At 43.6% G+C, this 24,323-nt stretch overlaps 5 protein-coding genes across 5 annotated transcripts; all 5 read right to left on the bottom strand.

Annotated features, from left to right (window-relative positions):
• Positions 1 to 5,808: 5,808 nt before the first annotated feature.
• LOC128304289 (larval cuticle protein 65Ag1-like) lies at positions 5,809 to 6,210 on the bottom strand. The gene is made up of 2 exons (XM_053041451.1): positions 6,095 to 6,210; positions 5,809 to 6,013 (listed from the first exon to the last, which is right to left on the bottom strand). Exons 1-2 carry the CDS (start codon positions 6,208 to 6,210, stop codon positions 5,809 to 5,811), a joined length of 321 nt encoding a protein of 106 aa, XP_052897411.1.
• Positions 6,211 to 12,703: 6,493 nt separating this feature from the next.
• On the bottom strand, positions 12,704 to 13,345 carry LOC128304287 (flexible cuticle protein 12-like). Its single transcript, XM_053041450.1, has 2 exons — positions 13,203 to 13,345; positions 12,704 to 13,047 (listed from the first exon to the last, which is right to left on the bottom strand). The coding sequence occupies exons 1-2, from the start codon at positions 13,325 to 13,327 to the stop codon at positions 12,858 to 12,860; spliced, it is 315 nt and encodes a 104-aa protein (XP_052897410.1). The 5' UTR covers positions 13,328 to 13,345; the 3' UTR covers positions 12,704 to 12,857.
• Positions 13,346 to 15,594: 2,249 nt separating this feature from the next.
• LOC128304286 (endocuticle structural glycoprotein ABD-5-like) lies at positions 15,595 to 15,924 on the bottom strand. The gene has a single exon (XM_053041449.1). It carries the CDS (start codon positions 15,922 to 15,924, stop codon positions 15,595 to 15,597), a length of 330 nt encoding a protein of 109 aa, XP_052897409.1.
• Positions 15,925 to 17,554: 1,630 nt separating this feature from the next.
• LOC128302336 (flexible cuticle protein 12-like) lies at positions 17,555 to 18,179 on the bottom strand. Its single transcript, XM_053039135.1, has 3 exons — positions 18,171 to 18,179; positions 17,970 to 18,094; positions 17,555 to 17,904 (listed from the first exon to the last, which is right to left on the bottom strand). Exons 1-3 carry the CDS (start codon positions 18,177 to 18,179, stop codon positions 17,718 to 17,720), a joined length of 321 nt encoding a protein of 106 aa, XP_052895095.1. The 3' UTR covers positions 17,555 to 17,717.
• Positions 18,180 to 23,018: 4,839 nt separating this feature from the next.
• LOC128302947 (larval cuticle protein 65Ag1-like) lies at positions 23,019 to 23,537 on the bottom strand. Its single transcript, XM_053039799.1, has 3 exons — positions 23,529 to 23,537; positions 23,338 to 23,465; positions 23,019 to 23,268 (listed from the first exon to the last, which is right to left on the bottom strand). Exons 1-3 carry the CDS (start codon positions 23,535 to 23,537, stop codon positions 23,019 to 23,021), a joined length of 387 nt encoding a protein of 128 aa, XP_052895759.1.
• Positions 23,538 to 24,323: the final 786 nt, after the last annotated feature.

The following is a 24,323-nucleotide window of genomic DNA, read 5'->3' as shown; positions in this document are numbered from 1 at the left end:
AAGTAATTAACGTATTCACACAACCGCCAAAGAAAACTACACTGCCGCACAAATTCATGCCCAACCGAGGAAGGGTTCGTCGCTTGTACGCTACACTGGTTGAAGTCTTTCGTTTTCACTGCCAACACACTGGTGCGTCAAGGGCGTGTAGAGAAACCACTGGACACTTACGCGAACTTGTATCCATCGACACCGATGTTATCGTTCTCGTACTTCAGGATCTGGGCGTTCTTGGAGTCATCCAGGGGAGCAGCCAGGGCCAGGGCGACGACGAAAGCGAAAGCAATGATGGTTTTCATTGTGAGTTTTTGGTTGGGTTTTGTGTTCGAGAGATTGTTCGAGAACGGTACGGTAACTCGGCTCGGCGGAGCTGATAACTGATTAGATGGACAAGCGACAACTGATGCCGATAACCGATCTGCAAAGCTCTTTTATACACGCTCGCCCATCGTTCATCCGCACCGCACCGACGGTGCGTGCCGTTGTATCCTGGTGGAAGCGCTCGGTAACATCCCCCTCGTATGATCTACCGGGTAGGGATGAGCAGAAACGGTTCGAGTGTGTGTGATCTACCGTAATCGCACGTGTGCGTTTGTGTGTGTGCGCGAATGTATAGGTGTGTAAGCTCCGTGTTTGGGGCGGGTACAAACCTTAGCGGTCAAAATTTAAATACAATCATCCATACGCGTAATCCGGCATCTGTGCAGTTTTGGGGGAAGAATCTTCATACGGTCGGGTCGGGTCTTGTCATCCCCACACGTACACCAGATTCCCTATCTATCTCGCTCTCTGCCGTTTGCGTTTCTTTCTTCTTAGCGTGCTACGATGGACTTTTTGTTTCAAAAAATGCGTGAAGTGATCTTCCCCCGGGGGGGAGGAAAAAAACAACAATGTCGTAAAACTATCGATTTTCGGAAGACATGTACAATGCTCTGGGAGCAGGGATATAGGATGCTCTAGGTTGTATGTGCAGATCATTCGCTTAGGTGTCAATGGCATGGTGTGATCTTGCCAGATCTGATCCGGCACTCCGGTTGCTGTGGCAGGTGGATACTAGATTGTGCGCGCGATTTTTATTGTATTTGAAGAGGGTCGAATATTTGAAATGCCACTAACGCTCATTAGTTTCCAGGCAATATTTGCAGATAGCAAACATCATCGACGAAAGTTCATGATCGAGTGGCTTCTTTTGGGGGTTTCGCGGTATTTTTAATTGATAAAACAGATGATGCCGATGCAAATGGTTTGGTGTTGGTAATGACTTTAATTGAGAATTATTAAATTTAAGGTAACTGAATATTATTGGATAACTTAAGTGAATTAGTAAATATTGCTACTACTTTTTGCTGTGATTGTTTTTATATGAATTGTTTTAAATTTAAAAATACAATATGAAATTTTCTATTTTGGTTTGAGTTTTTGAAAAGATTTTAGCTTCTTTATATGGTACAACTTATGTATATTATTCTATTTTTGCTGGGGTTTGTAGATCCTGGCAAAAAAATCAAAATAGTTGGCAGTTTAATAACAGCGTATGAAATTCTTTTTATAAATTAATGTGACAGATCTATCGATATTATAATTATATTTAAATTATTCTTTTTCAAATTATTTGTATTAGTTCAGTGTTAAATATATTTAAACTAAAGTACTTTCAATCAAAACAGTCAAATTTTGGTAGCAATGGTCGAAGCTTTCTTTGAAGAACTAAAGAACAACTTCTCTGAAAAAGAAAAGTTGAATATGCTACTCCAATATCACATATCACATACCACATTAGGTTCTGCTTTTCGCAAACATTCGCACATGTTTCTAATGCGCTGGTGTAAAATTGTCTTGCTAAGCTACTTTAAGCGATATTTGTTAACAGGCGTTTGAAGATTATCTGCCGCCGCTAAGATGGCGATATTTTATGCTTGCTGGATTATTGCTCCTTCGCGGCAACGCGAGTGCCGCTCCTTCTTCCGTGGATGCGACTGGGCGCTGGTGCGCTAGTCGCGAACATAAAAATGTACTCATGAGTCCACCTGTCCCGTTCAAAGCTGACCACCCCGGCTTTGAATCGCTTAATCCGATTAGCATAAATTGAAGCATCGCAGCATCGCAGCAGCCCCAACCATGCCTGCACTCATGCCCGCAACACGGTACGACACCACACACCAGTTGCATATGGTCGGTTATCACCGAGCCTGGTGGCACTACACTTTCCAAGACGGACCATATATTTTTTCTCTTCTGCTGGTGACCTTGAATCAACGTAGCTTTAACCTCGCTTATCAACCGCATCTATCATTCACCTCTGGCATCATCTCGCTATTGGTTTGGAACACATCCACGGTAGATGTCCGTTTTGGCCCTTTAAAGCCTGCGACCTCTAAACGTCACGACGTCTTCACATGATCAACGCGGCTCGAGACCATCGTCGGATACCCACCCTAAAATGTGGTCCAGATAGTTGATGGCCTTTTTCACCAAAAGCATCCATCTCGTTCTGCTACCGCCCGAAAAGGGTTGCGTGGAACCGAGTGGATCCGGAAATTAACGAAAGGGAAAACTGGTCCTAGCGTTTGAAACTTAGCTCGACATGGCCGTTTCGCTTTTTCGGATCATCTCAGTTCTGCACAACCGCGCCCTCCTTCGAACCGGTTAGACGGACCCATAATGTTTGTGAGCATGAGCTCGAGAACTTTAATGGGGATTTTTTCGATGAAAGATCATCCGTTCGGTGTGAGTTCGTAAGGTCTGCTGCAGGTAGTTCTACCGGTTCCGCCATCTTCCCATGGGTGGACATGGATGTTTGTGTTTAATTTTAGACCATATTCAAATGTTAAAATTAACATCACATCTATGTTTGGCACGTTCGCGACCGATGATCGACGCACCCGGCCCGTGTGGTGAAGAAAAATGGACGATTTCACAGTGGGGAAAACCTGTTTTCCCACTGGAAGAAAGAATCGGGGAAATAATCAAGATCCTAGCAGCCCGGGGGAAAGGGAATCAACTGACGAAGAACACGCGCTCCCGGCACCATGGGAGACTTCAAAAAACCTAGACCGCGTTCAAGGTCCGCCAAATTTGTGATTCAAATTTTGCCAGTGAGAGACCCCTTTCCAATCATGTACCCTGTGCCGTGGTACCGGTGCCGACCAGCGAACGACGAATCAAGCTATATTTGCTCTCATCATCATCATCGTACTGCATATGTGTGTGAGTGTACATTAATGTTACCGCATTTTATGGTGTAGCTTGGGTAAGGTAGTAAAGCTTTCTGCAAGATGTTTCGAATATACCCCCTTGCTTCCAGTCTGTGATTGTTGATCCATAAACGGAAGTATTAGCGAATAGGTTGCTGATTATGTTACTTCCAACGAATTTTCCAGAAACGTTAGAAGGATATTCAAATCCGACCCAAAAAAAACCGATAACTTTAGCAGAAACAAGAATATTTGATTCACCTGAATATTTGTTAATCAAGCACATCCTACTTCAGGAGCGAAAATCAAACGTCCCAACTCGCTGATCTTGAGGAACTCGCAACACAAAGCAATATCAAATATTGAGCTCACAGCCGTTCTGCATTGAAACAGCCTTGTGTGTGCTTATTAGACATTTTGGGATCGTTCAAAAATGTGCAAAAATCCGCCACGATGTTGATTGTCGTCAATAGGTGCAGGGCCACGAGAGCTGACAAATTGGTCGAAACGATGCTTTTGTCACTATTTGTGAGCTTTTGTCACACTTCATTTTGTAGAAAATTCACGACAAAAAGCTATCAAAATTTTGCACCGCTTGCTAATTAAGGCATTATGTTAATATTATTTTTAATCGGAAAATTATATTTTATTTTGCATTTAAAGTACATAAGCTTGATTTTTGAATGAACTATAACTTATATTTTATCATTTTTAATCATATCTATTAATATGTACACAAAAATGAACAAAAATATGAAATAAGTTATATTCCATACAAACCAGCTGTTTTCAGATTTCCGATACCAGGAGAGCATCCACGGAAGAGGTGCAGCAATTTTGATCGAAAACCGCCTAAAGGTATGCAATGTTTAAACACTAACTTTCCCGTTGGTCGAGAAAAAATTGTTCGAAAACTACCAGTTTCCGAATGTGTAGTACCAGGAGAGCATCCACGAAAGAGGTAGCACCTAGTACCACAATTTTTCTTGAAAACCACCGCAAAACTGCTTCAAAAACTACCAGTTTTCGAATGTTTAGTACCAGGAGAGCATACCACGGAAGAGGTAGCACCTTGTACAGCAATTTTGCTCGAAAAACACCGAAAAACTGCTTCAAAACCTACCAGCTTTCGAATGTTTAGTACCAGGAGAGCATACCACGGAAGAGGTAGCACCTAGTACAGCAATTTTGCTCGAAAACCACCGAAAAACTGCTTCAAAAACTACCAGCTTTCGAATGTTTAGTACCAGGAGAGCATACCACGGAAGAGGTAGCACCTGGTAATTTTGCCCGAAAACCGCCGAAAGGTATGCAATGTTTAAACACTAACTTTCCATACAAACCAGCTATTTGCAGATTGCCGATACCAGGGGAGCATGTTTTTCAAGAGGTAACACCTGGTACCAGCCGAGTACCAGGATGTTGCACAACACATGTTGCACAACACATGTTGCGCAACATATGTTGCACACCATCTGACATGCAACATATGTCGCGCAACATATGTTGCGCAACATCTGGCATGCAACATCTTTCATGCAACAACTTGGGATTGCAACTACCGGGAAGCGCGTGATTTGCTCGGCTGGTACTAGGTGTCACCTCTTGACAAACATGCCCTCCTGGTATCGGCAATCCGAAAACAGCTGGTTTGTATGGAAAGTTAGTGTATAAACATTGCATATCTTTCTGCGGTTTTCGGGCAAAATTACCAGGTGCTACCTCTTCTGTGGATGCTCTCCTGGTACTATACATTCGAAAACTGGTAGTTTTCGAAGAAATTTTTCACGATCAACGGGAAAGTTAGTGTTTAAGTTAGGCGGTTTCTAGCAAAATTGCTGTACTAGATGCTACCTCTTCCGTGGATGCTTTCCTGGTATCGGCAATCTGAAAACAGCTGGTTTTGTATGGAATTTCGTACCAGCCGACGGAAAGTTTGAGCGAGATGAAGGATGCTTTCCGTTTCATCGATCTGCCTTACACTAGCGATCGCTCTCACAGGTTTGATAATATGCAATGCAATAGTGATGGGCAAACTTATTCCACGATGCAGGTGTCACCTTTTAAAACATGCTCTCCTGGTATCGGAAATCTGAAAACAATTGTGTGCGCGTCAACACAGTTGACAAGCTGATTTTATCACTTGACAAATTTGTCAGCATTTTGTCAACTTTCGTTAACCCTGTATTTAATGATGACTAGATTTGGCAAGCAAGCAAACAAAATACTACCGCACACAGCGGAAGTTTGTTGCGATCGTGTAAAATCTTCGTAGCGTTGGTTTTTCAGTGAGATTTCCTGTTGATAATGTATTCAGTGGTCATATATAATCATTCTAATGCTTATTGATGTCCGCAGATGATGTAGGATGCTTGATTGCATGGTGGAATCTGATTTGAATTTTGTAATTATCTAGTCCAAATCTTAGTTTTAACCCAAGCTGATATGAATATTCTTTCATTATCCTGAATAAATATGCAGGAAAACAATTTAGGCATTAGTTTCCGTTGCCCTCAAAAACAGAACAACAGAGCAATCTATATTTGTGGTCGAAACAGATTTTATCACGATAAACTCTAACTCAGCTGGTGGCTAGCACCTCAGCGGCCGTCCTTTAAAGGCTGGGTACATTCTCGACGTACTCCTTCGGGATGTGGTCACCCTCCGGGTGGAAGCCCTGGCTGTCGGCCACGTATTGCACCACATACTCCTGACCATCATCGGCGACGAACTTGAAGTTACCCTGCACGTTCATGCCCTCCTCTTCGGTCTTCAGCTCACCCTGCTCCTGGCGCGAAATGCCATCGTCAGACTCGAACCTGTCGGTGCAATCACACCCGAGTGATTAATTAGAGTGATTAAGCGGCAACTCCCAGCCGCAACGGTGGTGAAATACTTACGCAAACTTGTAGCTAGAATCACCATCCTGCACGTTCTCGTACCGCAGCGTCTTGGCGTTCTGGTTGGGGGCAGCGGCCACGATGGCGATCAGGGCAAATACGAGCAGAGTCTTCATGGTGAGATGGGCGTTTGCAGGACGTTTGCCGGTTGTTGCTGGTCGAAGGTTAGGAACACAACTCGTTGGCCCAACCTGTGCATCAGGTCGCTTTATATACGCGCCTGGACTAAACCACACCGAGCCGCCAGGCTCCATATCTTATGCAAATTTTCGCTGCCAGAATCTTGTGTCAAATTTTATTTCCCCCAAGAGCGACATCATTCGCGTTCGATCGCAGCACCAAGAACAACTCCCGGGCTGCAGCATCGTACGGCACACACGGGGTGTCGTATGTTGGTTCTGCTGTTTGTTTTTCCTTTTATTTTTGATTCGCCTACGGACGATATTTCTGGTCGTCCTGGGCGGCGGTTTTTAATGCAGGACACACCGGTTTCCTTCCTGGTGTTCGATTGTTTCGTTGTTGTTTTTTTTTGGTTGGTGGGGTGTATTTTCGCTGGTATTCTTTGTGGTTTTGGCGTGGAACGATGTGTCGCAAAAATGAACGAAGCAACGAGATTGGCAACACGGCCATCGAGCGTTACTGGGGCCACAATGTCTACAAAACGATCCAAAAACCGATCCAATGCAATTTGGCGGCTGGATCGCAGGAACACCGTGCTTGTTCAACCCTCCTCCACCCCCTTCCGGTTGACACGTTCCGTTTCATTGATAAAATCGCTTCTCATTAGCATACGCATTAGCCGAAATTAAAGTTATGACCCCACAAGACCCCGACATGGGGACACAATCGTTGGACGGCTTTATATATCGGTTGAGGTGCGGTTTTTTTGTTTTCCTGAAGTTTTCCCTACCCTATTTACGGGGCCCCGTTCTAGATGGGCTGCACAGGTGGCGTGTGGAACTTCGTTCGGACCCAAAAGCGATGGTTTCCAAAAGTGGTTTCACAAGAAGGTGTTCGTTCCTTCTTTTTTTTTTGTTTGGACCGGTCGATCTGAGAACACTTGCGTTTGGTTGAAATGTGGCATGGTGGGAATTAGCATCGCTTATTAATACATCATGTGGTAGATTAAATGACAATCAGCGAAAGGTCATCATATTAATGCTGCTGCGTGATAAGCGTTGTCCACCGGTATCGTCACAATCGTTTAAATGTGACTGTTTTATGTTTATTTATTTCAGTTTTTTTATAACTATGGTAATATTGAAAGATTGCGTAACAGTTTCTCGGATACATTCATAAACACTAAAAGAATACATGTATTCACATATATCCAATGTAATTTTTCTTCTATAAAAATAATTCCCACATAACATCTTATTTCTACGATACTTAATTTTACATTACCGTTATTTTCAATAAAATTTTATTCAAGACTCTAGTTGTTTCCTTATCTAATAATACTATTACATAACTACTAATTATCACTGCCATAATTTGGCATTTAACTTTTCTTTTAATGTTATTCAGTTCTGGGTTGCATAACTTATTGAATGTGGGTAGTATTATGATTCTTTCTTTGATTATTTCTGTTAATAATATGCATTTATGATTAATGCTTGTAATTTCCACAATTTTTGCTGTTTGGGGTTGCTCTCAGACCAATTTTAAATTTTAAGAGATGGAACATTTATTAAATTACTTTCCTTTATAGTTGAGAAAATGTATAAAAAGCTAATATCCTTTAGCCGAATATGTATAATTTATTTAAATTCATTTTAAAGATACTTTGAACCTATTGGCTGACATTCGCCTCTTTACTTCATACATATAAACGTACATCATATTGGAGATTCCTTAATTTTCTCATTCTCTTAATGACTACAATTATTACCCTATTAAATTTCTTTGTACATACTTTTAGGTTTTAAGAATTTGAAAACATTTCGTTCTATTTCTTCGTTATTCGTTATGATTGTATCGATGTTATTCCCTATTTTGTGCAATATTCTTTCCGCATTGTAACCTTCGGAAGATTGGGATTTGGAAGATTCGACGATCCGTTCCCTTGGAGGATTCAATCGTATCAAATCTCAAATGACAGATTCTAAAAGAATTCGATCCAGGGATTCGATCCGATTGAGATTTTATAGGTATTGGATCCGATGGGGATTAGGGATGGATCCATATTTGGCATTGAAAGGGAAAATCTTTAGTTTTTATATTAATGTTTGCCAATCAAACCATTCAAAGCGAAAGCTTAACTCATATCCAGCCAACCGGCATCCCGTATAGCCATGGAACTTTGGAGGTTCGTTAAGTTATGATAACGTTATCCAATATTGATGCAATGTTCTGATCAAAGTTATTTTAACTCTTCTAGTTTTGCCTGCTATTAATACGTTGCCTCAACTCAAAGTTATTTTCATGTGATGACTTTTCAAAGTTGATATAATACTTTTTCGAGAAACTTAATAAACGCAAAAAATAATTATTTTAGAATTTTATATAATTAACAAAACAAAATGCTTTTGATTGTTGATAGAGCTGTATACCACGAGTGTCACTTAATTTATTGTTTAAAATTGTTCCTAAAGTAAGTAATTCCCCATTGATACCACGAGTGTATATTAATTTGTTTTAAAGAATTTTACTTAAATGAAATAATGGAGGATATGCCTAATTGTTACTATGTTCCATATAGTAAGCCTAGCATAGTAAGCATATTTACAGGATCTGATTTTGTTATTCGATGTATGTCACCAAATGAAATTTTCGTTGCAAGCATATACATTCTTGTAAATATCTGACGAATACTTTCTTGAAGTGGATGCGATCGAAGCATTTATTAGATTAGAGATTCGTCCATAGCTGGGATTTGCACGCCACAGGAAACAAATGGCCAAACGTTCGAAATGGCCGATCGTTGGTTATTGATACGTGTTTTGATTCGATATCTCGGCCCGAGGCCCGAGAACCTGTTTAGGTTCTAAACGTTTCCATTTGGCCGTGTGTGTTTTACGCGCCAACATCCAGACCACTCGTGCACTAATCAATAAAACTAGTTCTAGATGTTCGGACGTTGGATATTATCTGAATTTTGCGGAGAAAAAAGCTCGAATATTTGTGTTTTTGGCTTTAACATGCAGCGTGTTTCCATCATATTAAGCAACTGAAACATTAATATGCTGTGCGTTGTGATTTACTCAACACCTTCCACTTAATTGCTCGAGAAGTTCGAGAACACGTTTCGATATTATCGATAAAAGGTAACATTATCAGGCACGTTTATCATATATTCTCGTTTGCGGATCGTTTCCATCCCCGCACACGTTTATGCAAAGCGTACAAGAAGAAAGATATCAAATCGCAGCGGGAATGGCAGACGAGCGGTTGGCTCATCGGCTGATTATAAATCTAAACCAGTTTGTCCGTCTACCGGACATGGCACCGTTCGGAACCACACCTGCAACCGGCCGTGCCTGGTTGGGGACCGAAGGCAACAACAAAAAAAAAACATGAGCGTCCAGGATATCAACGTGATGTGGGGCTTCGGTTCGGTTTTTCCTAGAGGTGATGACTTTTGGAGCCGTTTTAGATAAGTGGTTGATTATGGTAAATAGCCGACGTTTGGATGTCAGTGTCAAGTGTGTTGGGCGATGGTGCTGGAAGACGAGAGAAAGAAGCAAACGTATCGATCATCTCATGTTCGTAAAGAATGAATTTTCGTTGCGAATTGATTGTAAGATTTTCTGCCTTTTTTTTTTGGTTTTTTGGTAAATCATTCGATTCGATCTTGTAACCTTCATTTGATGTGGCGACAGGTCGTAGTGCACTTTAAGTGCCATTCATACACCGTGCGGTCATCTTCACCTTCACTTTCATCGCACCACCGATGGGAAGTTGCCAAAAAGCCACCCGCAATGAAACCGGTTGCTCACGACGCAGGCAGTTATGATCATGGGTGCTCATACCTAGCCCAACCTGCCTGACCAATCGCCACACAACCATCGCAACGCTTCGCTTGGGCTAATATTGTGATTGCCGTGTACTCATCAAAGCACGTTCGGCACGGCCCAAGAATCTCGTCCTATTGCGCATTCACTCGCTGGAGGATATTTGTACAGTTGTGTCGACCTTCGCAAGCGGCGACGAATATTCAAGATTCGGTTGACAAAACGAGCCTCAATGCAATTCCTGCTCGCGGTAGGGTGATGATCTTGTGTACGAGTGTCGCGTCGACAACGTAAACTGCTGCTCGCTTGAAGTTTGTCGCGTTTGTTTGCTTTCTTATTTTTAACGTGCCGACAGCAATTCTTAGACAATGTCGGAAAGTACGGGTCGCATCATACGGCGTGCGTCAATGTAACCACCACACAGTATGCAGTCAGCTTCCGGCCGTACGTTCGTTTCGGTGTGCGGCATGCACAACGTGTCAGGTTGACCAGAGCGATGGCAGGGTAATTTTGTGCTTCAACTCTTCCACTTCATAACTGCACACGAAGAAAACGATAAACGACTCTGCACAAGCCAGTGCATATAAAAATCAGTCGCAAAGCTCAGCCATGTAATCGTGTTGTGAGCGTCGCTATTTCACTGGATGCTGAATCACCGTGTGTAGGACGCACGGTTAAGTAATTTATGGCCCACAATTGACACGTACTCGTGGTTGACATCCTTTTCCCTTTCTTAACCAATTTGTCTAAGCCGGCTTGCCATCAGATGCTTGAGGAAAAAGGCAAACGTTTCAATAGGGGTGGACTGAAAGGAACCGCCGAGTGGAAATGAGAAGCGGATTGCATAGTTTTAGGCGCATTCGGAAAATGTCACAGCATGTTTAGAACGGACGTTAGGAAAATATGCAAACGGGAAACAAATACAAATTGAATTTGATACGACCGTTTATGATTAGGCAGTTAACAGTTTTTAGCTGATAGGAATTGATTATAATGTAACGGAGTCTTCATGTTTATTACGTATTACGCTCATTAAATTTTACGACCAGTGAAGTACCCAAAGAAATGGAGATGCTTCCTGGTACGAAGTTAAAGACCCTTTCGGTCCTTAACGACACGCAACACATTGTATGTCTTTCCAGCTAAAAGCATGAACATATCTTCTCGAGGTGTTCGTTGTAGCGTTGTAGCGATGCAGTCCCTTTTACGATGGGAAGCCTTAAACAACGAATATTTGAGCCATTCCAATCATCATCGACAAGCAAGCAAAAAAAAAAATGGTCGAGGCTTTTTCCACCAGAAAAAAAGACCCATCACGCAGCGTACCACTTGTCCCGTGGAGATCTTTCGGTGTGACAATAAAAATAGTTAACCTTCAACCGAGTCATCAAGTATCCGTTCGTATCGGGCCCGCTGAATGCTTGCTGTGAGATGGTTTTAAAATAGTGCTCAAATGGTGACGTCCGCCAGTTGGTTGCTAAAGAAAGAACGGATCGTTTCAGGTGAGCGTCTTCGTATTAATATCATCTCAAAAGTCAACCAAAAGGCAAAATGGTTCATGCCTTATGGAAATTTCAAGTGCGAGCCTAACGACCGGTCATAACCTTCCACCGCCTTCACAGGGGATTGATGTACCACTGCTGCCAAAGATGTGTTTGCGCTCGCGGTGCATCGCGGTGCCGATTTGCCATTTACTCTAGTTTACGAGTAACTTTACCGAACACGACGGACCAAATTTAGCCAGCCAGTCGGCATTAATTCAATCGTTAAAATGGGAGATATTATATGGTGCCATCTTTCTTGGAGCGTAGCAAGTTTATAGCACCGCTCCCGATCGCTGACGTGTGTCATCTGCCGTCAGCCCCGACGCTGCTTGGCGCTTGGTGGCACTAAACGCACTAGCGCAAAGTGGGTATTTCCTTTTGCAGTGAAAAATTTACGAGCGAACGAAGGCTGTGCCGACCGCATGTTATGCATCGCAATGAAGTCTGATTATATCCTGGAGCAAGACCCCCCCCAATGCTTGAAATATGAGCATCGAACATTGGGGATAATTATTGGACGCTTTGCATGCTAGCGAAATGATCTTCACATGATCGGTGCTGGTTCGATGCCACCCTGGGTGAATTTCAGCAACCAAGCCTCCGCGTAAGGTACTTCGAAGAAGCTGCTCCGGTGTTTAAATAATTATCAACAGGAATTACCCACAGGGTGTACTTCACAGTAAGCGTAAGTTCGTATTTTCGACACACATCTTTGGGACATCTTTATTCGGGAGGGTTCAGAGTGGAAGGTCAGCTGATCCGGTTTAAGGGTGCCCCGGCTTGGACCAGTCTCCGAAGGACGCGCAAGCAAGGTGTAATAATCGAGCAAATTAGGGTCGTATAATATCCGCGGACGGTTTCGCAGGATAAAAATTGATTAAAACCCATCGCTAGATGATGCGACAATGGTCACCTTGTGCGCCAACGAGGTGCTTAATAAAAGTAATGACCGGTAATTTAATAATGCTTCGTACACATCAAGCTTGCGATCGATAATTGGCCATTGAGCAGGATGATTTGGTACAAGGTATATTAATGACTGTAAGGAATTAAAAAAAGGATGAGATTTCGCATTGACAAAAAAACGCGCAAGAAGAGCAGTTGAGATGGATTGTTTTGGTTTTTAAAAAAACATAATCAGGTCACAGCTTTTATTGGTGAAGTGGGTAGAATTGGTCGAAGAATGTTTCATTAACCTAACATGCTAGCAGAGATGAGAAGTAGAGGGAAACTAGGGATGGATACGGGTCCTTATTCCCTGCCGCTTTACAGACGCGGGATATGGGGAGCCTCCGGCTGGAATCCGTTCTCGTCGGCGACGTAGTTCACGGTGTAGACCTGTCCGTCTGGACCGGTGTACGAGTACGATCCACGGACGACGAGGGCCGACACGTCATCTCCGAAGCTCTTCAGTTCGGCCGTCTCGGCACGGTTAATGTTGTTGCTGGTCTCGTACCTGCGGGGCGGATGCAAAGAACACACAGGACCACATAAGCATAAGCATTCAAGACACATTCACTGCGCACCAAGCGATCACACTTTCTGCCCAGTTTAAGAGCGGCACGTGCACAGAATCATCACAGAATCATTCCCAAATCACGCGATACTCACTGGAAGTTGTATCCATCCACTCCCAGGTTATCGTTCTCGTACTTCAGCACCTGGGCGTCCCGTTCGTCGGCGGGCGCAGCAAGGGCAACGGCCAAAACGGTGGCAAACACAATGGCGAACTTCATGGTGGCAAAGGGGTGTTTTTTTTTTTTCGGGGGAGATTCTCACTTTGTTGGCGCTACGATGCTGCGAGCTACGTTAGACAACTGACAGCAGTGTGGAGGTTTGCGTTTCTATTTATACTAATCACATACACTGGGAGAGCACCTCGCGCGCGCGCTTTCGGCTGTGCGTTGACGATCTGCCCTTCCATTTCGATCACCGGCACCGCCACCAGCCTTCTCACCACACTGACCGCAACCGCTTGCGCGGATGGTCGCGGGAAGGTTTTGCAATCCCGCGTAGCGAGGGTGAACGCCTTCTCCGTCGCCGATATGGCGCATCCCACCCAGTTTTGTCTCGTGGCAAGTCCTTCCAGCCGGGCCGTCGAGCTACGATCGCGCTGTCCGTGGTGCGGGAGTGGGAAACAAAACGGTTCAGTTGCTTCTTTCCAAGGGGATACCAAGATAACGAACGGGGGGATAACGAGTTTTGGTAAGGCACAACCGTGTCTAATTCGACCACCGGTCCGGTTCGAACTCCCAAAACAGCGCGTGGCCAAACGCGGGCCCGGGCGAATTCAAATTTTTATGTGACCCACACCCGAAATAAACATATTTTCAACCGGTTTTCGATGATGAGTCGGTACCCCCCAGCGCAGATGTCACCATTTTAGGCCGGCGTGTGTGTGTGTGCGCGAGAGTGTCGCGTCGCGGCTTAGGCCCTTCCGTTGCTGCGGGCCGCGGAAGATCGATGGGGTTGCTGGGTGCTGCCCGCCCCACACAATTGGCGGAAAAATTCAATGCCAGGATGCATATTTGCCGCTCGCAAACATTTCGCACACCGGATGGAATCGGGGCCGGATAAATCAATATCAGTGTGTTGCCACCGACCGCAGACGAAGCGCAACGGAAATGTCAGCGTGTTTGGTTTTTAGCTGCTGAACTTGCAATAGTAGCACCGGCCGTGAGCAAACCCGTCTCTCCTAACGACCAAGGAACGTTTGGGGACCATGCTGAGAATCGGTTTGTGGTGTTAGTGGACGGAAAATGTCGAGGCTTGATGCGTTTTTCGCGTTCAGGAATGATCGATTCGGGCCTGAAAGCTTCTGGATAGCATCGTTGCAAAAGCGCGATTCCGATTCCGGGCTATTGAGAGGTAACTTCCTTCCGGATGTTTAGACTCACTTCGTCTACGCTTTCGCGAAACAATCATGAGTACAGAAACGTGCTCAAACAATGTCCCACGAAGGAGTTACAATAAGAGTTTAGATTGTTCAACCTTGCTTCAGAATCAGATGTCACGTAGCAGTGGAGTAATCTCTTCATCGCGGTGAAATTCCTTTGTGATGTTAATGCTCCCGTTCTGTTCATCATTCGTGTCATGTCACCCAAAGAAGTGATCGTTAAGGGAGAAGAGAAGCTTTTGCTTCTTAGAGCTTTGTTTCGGGAACAGACATCTTCAATGGTTTTATAAGCATTTTCAGAGATTGTCAAATCGAGTCTTTGCTGTACTCATGATTTACCGTATTTTAGCGTGTATAACGGCCTTCTTTTAGGTCAAAAATGACCAAAGTCCAATTAAGGGGGTCGTTATACTGGGGAGGAACTTTTCCGTTCTAGCTTTATGGATTTTGTTAAAATAAAATGCTGGATGGATAAGATAAGGATGAATCTGTGGTTTAAAAATATTTGAAACTTGGAGCTCTTATTAAAAATCAGCATTGCTCACTAGGCAATGCAGGATGCATTTAGAGGTCATATACCAGCAGAAGTTAAACAAATTGTTGCTCAATGCAAAACGTTTCTGGAAGTCATTCCTGGAGGTCTAATCAGTCAGCTGCAACCACAACCGTTTAAGGGTAAGATAAGACTTCGTTTAATGGAGTAATTGGATAAAAGGGGCTGAATCGAATCTGACTCCTTCAGGAAGAATAAATAAAATAATGATAATGACAATGAAAATGTATTTGAAAGCACCAGCGAGGACGATATGAAAGAGTATTATGAATTGTAAAGTTCAATCTTAAATGTAACAATAAAAATGTTCCAATTGTTTAAAAAAAAAAAAGAAATACAATCTTTCTTTCCAAAAATCTTGGATAATTCTTCTAGGTGGTCGTTATACACGCTAAAATACGGTAAATCATGAGTACCCGCACGCATGAGTCTACACGGGTACTTTGAATTCTCAATATCATTTCAATATTTAACACTAGTCAGGCATTTGAAGCATTCAACATTCTTTAATTCAACAAATAAAAACAGATCCCAATTTCTCCCAATTACTTCGCTTACTTCGGAAGATGTGGTGCTTCCGGCTGGAATCCGTTCTCATCGGCAACGTAGTTGACCGTGTACACCTGCCCATCATCGGCGGTGAACGAGTACGATCCACGGACGACGAGGGCCGAATTCTCATCGTCAAACTGTTTCAGCTCTGCCTGCTCCTGCCGCTGGATGCCATTGCTCGTGTCGAACTGGAAGTTGTATCCGTCGAGCCCTTTGTGGTCGTTGTCGTACTTCAGCACCTGGGCGTCCTTTTCCTCCGCACCGGGCCGGGGTGCTGCGAAACCAAGCGCCAACAGGCCGGCGAAAAGCAGGATAACGATCGTGGTCTGCATGGTTGTGCTGCTGCTGGGCGAGAGCGATCCTAGTGAGTGTGTACGCTGCTAGGGTTCCTGATGGGTAACGCTGCAAACTGATGCTGTCCGAGTGTACCGATGCAGCTTTTTATACGCGAAAACAAAAACCCTGCAAATGCGATGGCCTTCAGTATTGGCGATGGTTCCTCCCTGCAGCCGGTTGGGTTGCGTTGCGTTACCCCGGGAGGTGGGAATGTGTACTGCCGGTAGCATCAAACACTGCCATAAGCAGTCGTTACGCACTAAGAAGGAAAGAACGACTCCACGCGGGTGAATGTCAAGTTTACACCCGTGCGACATCCGATCGTGTGCCAAAACATCGTGTATGAATTGAGCTGTTGTTTCTGAATGAAAACGCTTCCCTGGTCCCTGGGTGAGGGTGCGAAACGGTCGTTGGCGTTGGAGCGGATCAATATAGCACACATCGGCAATTGGCAGGTCATTGAGAGGGTCAACAATTTGGTAAAGAGCTGTAAATCATGGCAATAAATAAGCGTTGCTAAAATATGCCTTCAAAACGTGTCGTGAGAGATACGACGGGGAAGAATTTGGGTTGTGGAAATTAAGCAAAAGAGGTGGAAATATTTTGCAATCGCTCTCGTCTTTGAATCTCCAAACTTTGACATTATTTCGCATCCTCAAAATATAGTCTTAACCTTTTAACGTCACGAAACACATTTTACGTACAGTTTTCACTATTTATTTACAAATACTTCATCAACGGACGACGGATTGATCACCGGGACGAACGTTCTACTCCTTCGGGATGTGCACACCTTCCGGCTGGAATCCGTTCTCGTCCGCGATGTAGTTCACGGTGTACACCTGTCCGTCGGCAGCGGTAAAGGTGAACGATCCGCGCACGGCCAGGGCCGAAGCTTCGCCGACATTCTTCAGCTCGCCAGCTTCCTGGGCCGAAATTCCGTTGCTCGTCTCATACTGATAGCTGTACCCATCGACACCGTTAATGCTGTTGTCGTACTTGAGCGTTTCAGCCTTCTGATCCGGTACCGGGACGGCCACCGCAACCGCAATACACAGCGCCACAAAAACCAATGCACACTTCATCTTCACTGTTTCTGGCTGTCGGTTTTCGAAATTTTGAAGCTCCAAGCTGGGACACTAGTTGGGCGTTTGATGCGAATGTCGTCTTTTCAATGCGAGAACGTTACTACAGAACGATGGTTCTGGAGCGACCGCTTATATACGCCGAATTTGATGATGGCGCACGGCCAGTTTTGTCAAACGGTCAAAAGTTCAATTCCCAGTCAACCGAATCCACCTGCTCGAAACCTGTTGCACTTTGGATAGCGTTTTCTTTCCGACACCACGAAACTAAACAGATAAAAAGTCAAACTACATCAAACGGCTATTTTATGTGCATAAGAATTTTCTTTTGTCACTTTTAATGGTGCATACTATTAGGAACCGGTCCAGCAACGCTTTTGTAGTCGGACTATGCGAATGCGGCAAATAGCAAAGCAAATACATTATAATATAAAAACAAAAGGAAATATCTTGGAAGTAAAACAATCATACTGCACCGATCGTCACTGTTATCGATCGTCAGAATTTATTTGTTCTTTTATGCCATGACACTCAGAGCACAACATGGGTAACTGGAGGGTGTTGGGTGTTTTTTTACTAAGAATTAGTTACAAATATTGGAAGAAGAGTATCCACACAGGACATATGAGAAGATACGGTTTTTAGAGCAATTTTCCTCCACGGTATATTGAGATATACTCTCTGTTCCTTCCTAGCTTGCTGTACTACTTGGGAATGTGAGCTCCTTCCGGTTGGAACCCGTTCTCGTCCGCAACGTAATTGATCACGTAGACTGTACCATCAGGGCCGGTATAGGAGTAGGATCCTCGCACCGCAATCGCCTCATTATCCGTGCCCGCATTACGCAGCTCTGCCTCTTCCGTCCGGCTGGTACCATCGCTCGTGGCAAATCTGTGACAGTGCAAGCAGTTATGGATGAGTTGTTGCCATTGCGCAGGCATTTGGACGCGTCTTACTCAAATCGATATCCATCGATACCAATGTTTTCACTGCTGTATCGCAAAATCTCCGCATTTCTGGAATCATCCAGGGGTGCTGCAAACACGCTTACCACCAGGCTCAAACCAAGGACTGCTATTAGCTGCAAAAAACATACCGAATGTGGAGAATTAGCGAGAGACTTCACCTCGGACACTTTCTTGCACTAAGAATTCTACCATCTTCATGATGTCGGGATGATTCTGAAGTTTAAACTCCGTACGTGATCACTGTACGAGCGTGACTAACAATGGACATTGCGAATAGTAGACTCTTTTATACGTTATCAACCTCGGAGGAGTACCGATAGTGTACTGGCATGTTGTCCAGACCGGGAGTAATGGATATTGGGACGCACCTCACTATTCAATGATAACGGTCCTGCGGTTACCGGGAAGATTCTACATCATTCATTAATATCGTATCACTCTGTGGGTAATTCTCGCAGAAGCGGCGATAGTTAGACGGGGTATCATCGTGGGTAAAGTGTTTCGATCATTCGATCTATTACATCGATCATTCATCACGTGTCAAGACAACCTGTTTGCGACGAGAGTTCCCTCCCTAAACTTGACTTCCAGTGATGTCTCCATTGAAATGTTCGTCTGTCGCCGGCAATGATAAACGCCTTAAAGTGTTTATTTAATTCTCGTTTGCGGAATGCGAGTTCTACGCTGCTTCGAGCGGTGAAATTTGATTCTCAGCGAATTGGCCTTGTTAGGCGTTTCTTTTCCGTTAGAACCGCAGATACGCTGGGAAAACTGGTCCGAGGTCTGCCGCGCGCTTGGATCACTTTTGCTTTCAATGTCTCGCATCTCGTTGGTTGGCAGGTTGAAAAGGAGAAGTGCATCTGGTTTGTTTTTTTCTTTCGCTTTAGCGTAGCTGACGGGTGATGTGCAACTCTACACAAATCCTCAACACTTGAGATGCACAGGGCCAGGCGGAGGAAGAGTTTCGCTTTGGTGTATCACGGCGCTGTCTGTCTTTTGTTGGAACAAAATAGCATGCGATCACACCGTTTGCCATATCACTTACCATTGCGGATCGCGGAGAAGCGTAAGTTGCACCGCAACTGAAACGATCCGCAAGTAGCGCACCGCACACGCATGTCGGTAGTAAATATGTAATGATTTATGACCATCTTTGATGTTCCGTTAAGTGATGCAGTCGTTTCGAGTCGTTTTGGGAGGTTTTGCCCTTTTTCGTGCACGCTTTATGAAGACTTCTGGCAAGATCTGACCCAGCAAGACAAGCAAATGTCACGCAACGGAATTGGACAACCGAGTGGGCAAACAAAGCAATTTACGATCGAGTAATGATCTACGATCAATTGGTGACTTATGGAGCAAAGACATGAAGCCCATTGAAGAAACGTTCGATGATATTCAGTTGTTTTGCCAACGATAGAAAAATCATTGCTTTCGACAATGTTCGTCTATTGTACGAAAAAAAAAACAACATCAAAACCCTGAATCTTTCTAGCGTCGCCTGTAACCGACGAATCTCACGTCCGCCTTTTACATCAGCAGCAGTTTTGTTTGTAGAAATATGATGCAAAATGATCGAATAAAACTGAACTAAGCAAATGGAAGAAAAAGAACACGTTGATATGCTAATGAAAGCCACACATTGTGAATATCGAGCCAAACCTCCGCCGCCTAGGAGAAAGAAGAAGATGCTGTGTGCTGCGTCTGCGCGTGTAGCGTTAGTGATAGTGAAAACCCCGAAGGCTACTAGCCACCCTGGCGTGATGTTGTTGTGTGGCGATCGAAAAGTGGTCCAATCACGACCCTGCTGCCATTCACAAAGCCACAACTTTCTGGTTAACCTTGAAAGTATCTTCTTCATCTTTCTCCGATAGTGTTACGCACCGTCCACGGGAGGGAGGGCACCGTCGAATCCACCATCCCGCACAGAACGGTGTGGTGCGCTTACACATAAGTCACATTTTAGTAGTAATTTATGCACGAGATGCCACACAGATGGGTAGGGGTGGGATTTCGAAGCCGCCAATTCCTTTTATGCTTCGGCTCGGTTCTTACGGGGCAGACACATACATAAAAGCGATCGTGGAGTTTTGGTTTTTTTTTTGTTTTTTGGGATGTAGAAGATGTGTTGTGTTTAAAACCCCCGCTTCACGGTTGGTCGATCGTAGAAGAAGCTGTTCTGCCATTCCAAGAAGACGGTGGTCGGAGTTGGGCGAAAAATTTGTTATTTTGACATTTAGCGACACAGGCATGATTGGTTGGCGAAACGGAAGTAGGATTGGGAGTTCTTTTCTAGCAAATCGTGTGAGCTATACTCCCAAACTTTGGAGCCTCCTGTAAAGGTACTTGATAACATCATAATGAGGCTACAAGACAAGTCGCCAAAGCCAACAGCTAGCAGTTACCACAAACGAGCACCCTGTTGACATTGGTTTGATTCGCTGATGGGAAGGACTTACAGTGCGTCCGTTAACGATCATCGCGATCAAGATAATCACTGCCGAACTCCACGATCATCATTATCATCATCACCATCATCGTCGTGTTGGTGCGGGCTCGTAGCCGTGGCCGATGCATCATCGATTATGTCAGCATGCATCGTCGGGGACCGTCCGGAACGTGGGGACAACGCGTTGTCACCTGAGTTGACCTCCCGGCATCGTACAATTTCGTGGAGACGATATTTCGGGTCGCATGTTTTTTTTTTGCTGTTGCTGAGGCTGTTGCCTTCGACCTACATCATCCCCCGATGTCGATGTGTTGTTTTTCGTTTTTTTGTCACCTTTCTTTCGTGCTTGCTTTTATTTTGAGGGGGAGACGGTAAGGCGCGCCAGAAAGGATTGAACCAGACCCTTAGCGAGTGGGTAAGTGGGTGAGGCAAGTTTTACGGTTCAATTTTATTATTGGTGATGTCCCGTGTTTGGCGCTTGCATTTCATTTGGGAGCATCTCCCATCTTGGTGCCCGTTTGGTCCGCGGGTGGGACTGAAGGTCTCTCGGGTGAGCTGATCGGCCGTTCTGCATTTGGAGTGGTTTGCGGAGTGTATCTTATCGAAAGGAGCGCAACGTGGGAGACTGCCGTAAAGTTGTTGCTAGCCGAATTAAAGCCCAGGCGGCCGAGCTTTGTTGGAAGAAATTTCGGCTTTCGGAGTGGAAAATTCGGTCAGTTGTAATCTAAATGTTGTTCCTGATGTCAGCTGATCACCTTTTCAAAAGGGAAGGAAAGAGAACCACACCTGGAGGTGGAGGTGTTTGAGCGTACAAAATGAGGTCAGCTGCATGCAAGCGAATGAACTTGTTTGTACCATTGCATAACACTTAAGACGATAAGTATGTTCTGTTAGTGGACTTGCAACAGAATTCATCTCACTTTGTGGCATCAGTGTGATTTTGTCCTGCGACAGATAATTTGTTGATAAATGTGTGGCGCCTCCTGGCGTCACGTCAGACAGAAGCAATGATTATGTAAGGGAATCCATGCACTCTTCCTACCTCGCTTATCAAACAGTGGTAAAATTAACAACGAATCATCGACTATTAGCATATTATCGTACACCGAGCGGTTTGAGGTTGAACCAAGTGTTCAGTTTAAACCAGTTCGCTCAGAAAACTGTTGTGTGGCATCGGTAAGAATCGGTATAAAGCTTTTTTTTTACTGTTTTCCAAATTTATCCAAAATTGAATCTATTATTAGCTTTATTATAATATGACTTTTTTCCTTATGATTTTTGCATAATTGCTTGCCGTCCTACATACATGCATTCCCAAGACCACACCTTCTACTGATAGAGTCATCAAAGCTTGATGGTTTCTCATCATCGTTCATCGAAGCACATCATTTGAACCTATAAAGCACCTTCAAGACAAATAATCCCATGTATTCCTTGAGCTGTCACTTCCACCATTTCAACGTATTCAACAAAATCAAAATGATCGAAAAAATGCGTCGGAAAAATATTTTAAAAAAGCTGTTTTGTGGTTAGTTTCCATCATGAAAGTTATTAGTACGGTTGTTTTGTTTGCCGCTCTGCTCACACTGTCGTAATATTTTATATATTATTGGTATTACAATAAGCAAGAATGTTAGTGAATGTTGGAATGCCAGATCTGATGGTGAAAGGACAGAATGATTTCCAAAGCAAGGACGGTGCTACGATGGTAATGGTGATGTACACAAGTGGCAAAAAGGGCTACCGAGAACGCACAGTCACAAGAACCGTATGAGATGCCGATCTAAGCAATAAGACATTTCTTTCACTCTTGAAGGGATGATACGAACCTGAATTTTAAATAGTAATGTTGAGTTACGATAGTGTAAATGTTGTAGTCGAATAAAGGTGGTATATATTTTTTTAATTTTGTGAGGGTCTACTATCTGTTATTCTGTTAAAGCCACGAAGGAACAATCTATAAAATGTTTAGTTTTATCTATAAAATACTAATGCTGAGAGTTATTTTATTTTTATAACGTTTCTAAAATAGGCATCGTCCAAAACGGTAGTACTAGCTATCAGTGAGTATTTTTAGCTTATTTTCTTTTTAATCCTCGAAACGATATGCTTAAAGTAATTTATTTATTTATTTAATTTCCAGAATGAGTGTTGAGTGTAATACAAATAGTACAAGTCCGCTCGGTTGTGGACTTAAACTAATACATATTCACTGTACTAATCACTCTGCCGTCATCGATTGCACACAAAGTGTTTTACTGTAATGTGCTTCTATAACTACAGCTCAGTAGCGTCTATAACTAGTGAGAAACGTTAGATATCCATAGGTGACGCAGTTTCATGTGTATACAACTCATCAACAACTCATTAACCACCAACCTCTTGAGTCAAGATATCTCGACATTAACGTTGTGCTGTACAGCCGAATGATATTATTTGTTAACTCGCGTATTAATGGTTTCTATTGCATTTCATTTACCACGGTTTCGGTAGGAATAGTTCAAGAAGTATTTTTTTTATTAGCTAAACCTAAACATTTAGGAACGTATAAATTATTGAAATACTTTTAGAATTTATAGACTGACGCAGATTTAACCAACCAGTGATAGCAGCAAAGCATTATTAATTGGTGCTGCAGCGACAGGAGCAGGAAGGAGTTGTGGAGCCACAATATTAGGTTGTTCCATCGTACGATATCCATTCTCATCCGCAATGAAATCTACCCGGTGTGTAGCGCCATCTGGTGTACGGAAGCTGTACCACCCGGTAACGGTCAACGCACCCGTATTGGGGTCGATCGTCCCAACTTCTTCGCGCACTTGGCCATCCTTAGTTTCGTAGCTAAAATAGGTGACAATAATTAGAGAACGAGTTTTACAGAGAAAACAACACACACCAGTCAATACTTACGAAAAACGATATCCATTTTCCGTTTGCACGTTCTCATATCGGACGAGATCACCGTTTTCTTCACCGGTTGGAGCACCAGCAATAAAAGGAGCCACGAACACCACGAACAAAACAAGAGATGCTGAAATCTGTTCAGAACAAAACTGTAACATTAATATGCACTGATAAGCATTCATCGTTTGGACACTTACCACGTGCATTTCGTTTTGTTTTCTTTAGGATAAAAATCACTTCACACAGAGTAAACGAACGAAATAAAGCAAAGCACTGTGCACATCTACGCGGCAGCAAAGCATCTGCGAAAGCTAGCAAAAGACGATCGTCGTGGAACAGATCGGTTGATTAGTGCGTCGGATAGTAAAGGGATGCGAAGAGGGTGCTACGTTCAGCAAGGTCGTTGTTCTTCGTCCGTTCGTCCGACGATTAACATCTTCGTCCAATGGCTTTGACCGCTGAACGCACAAATCAACGCTCACTACAACCGCTAACGAAGCCACCCGAATGAGGTTAACTTCTCGCCGGTCTTATCTTCTTTGTTCACCAAGGTGCAATAACATTACCGTACTAATCGCATTAATAGTTGGATTTACATAGTTTTGAATTTTAATATGACACTGAACAGTTTTTGGCTGAGACCAACACAATAATAGACAAACACAAAAACTATCATCCAAACAAGGATTAAAAAAAACTGTTCGCGAAACGGTAACTGTTGAACCCAGTGGTTGAAACCCGTTTTCTGGTCCAACGTAGCAATATCATCCCGGAAAAATGACGAGTTTACTCGTTTCTGATCTCATGATATCGTCTCTTCCCGAGCTTGGCCAACATTTATTCGATAACTATTTTACAGTGTTACTTACATTTTGTGCACAATTTTATTAAAATTTATGACGGCATTTTTTTCGGAATTGTCTGCATTAGCTTTAAACAATTTAAAGCTCCTTTGTGAGGACGATGTAATCATGCAGGCAAGTGATACTGAA

This window comes from Anopheles moucheti, chromosome 3 (genome assembly GCF_943734755.1).
Source record: "Anopheles moucheti chromosome 3, idAnoMoucSN_F20_07, whole genome shotgun sequence".
NCBI lineage: Eukaryota > Metazoa > Arthropoda > Insecta > Diptera > Culicidae > Anopheles > Anopheles moucheti.
The sequence above is the reverse complement of the archived record's forward strand: the minus strand, read 5'-3'. Positions and strand labels throughout refer to the sequence as shown.

Bases quoted from the DNA above. Each gene is read 5' to 3' on its own strand.
- LOC128304287 (XM_053041450.1), bottom strand. From the start codon at position 13,327: ATGAAGTTCGCCATTGTGTTTGCCACCGTTTTGGCCGTTGCCCTTGCT. The intron at 13,048-13,202 runs GTGAGTATCGCG...TCCGCCCCGCAG, and splicing joins GTGGATGGATACAACTTCCA to GTACGAGACCAGCAACAACA.
- LOC128304286 (XM_053041449.1), bottom strand. From the start codon at position 15,924: ATGCAGACCACGATCGTTATCCTGCTTTTCGCCGGCCTGTTGGCGCTT.
- LOC128302947 (XM_053039799.1), bottom strand. The intron at 23,269-23,337 runs GTAAGTATTGAC...CACCTATTTTAG, and splicing joins GAAAATGGATATCGTTTTTC to CTACGAAACTAAGGATGGCC.
- LOC128302336 (XM_053039135.1), bottom strand. The intron at 17,905-17,969 runs GTAAGACGCGTC...GCACTGTCACAG, and splicing joins ATCGATGGATATCGATTTGA to ATTTGCCACGAGCGATGGTA.
- LOC128304289 (XM_053041451.1), bottom strand. From the start codon at position 6,210: ATGAAGACTCTGCTCGTATTTGCCCTGATCGCCATCGTGGCCGCTGCC. The intron at 6,014-6,094 runs GTAAGTATTTCA...TTGCACCGACAG, and splicing joins GATTCTAGCTACAAGTTTGC to GTTCGAGTCTGACGATGGCA.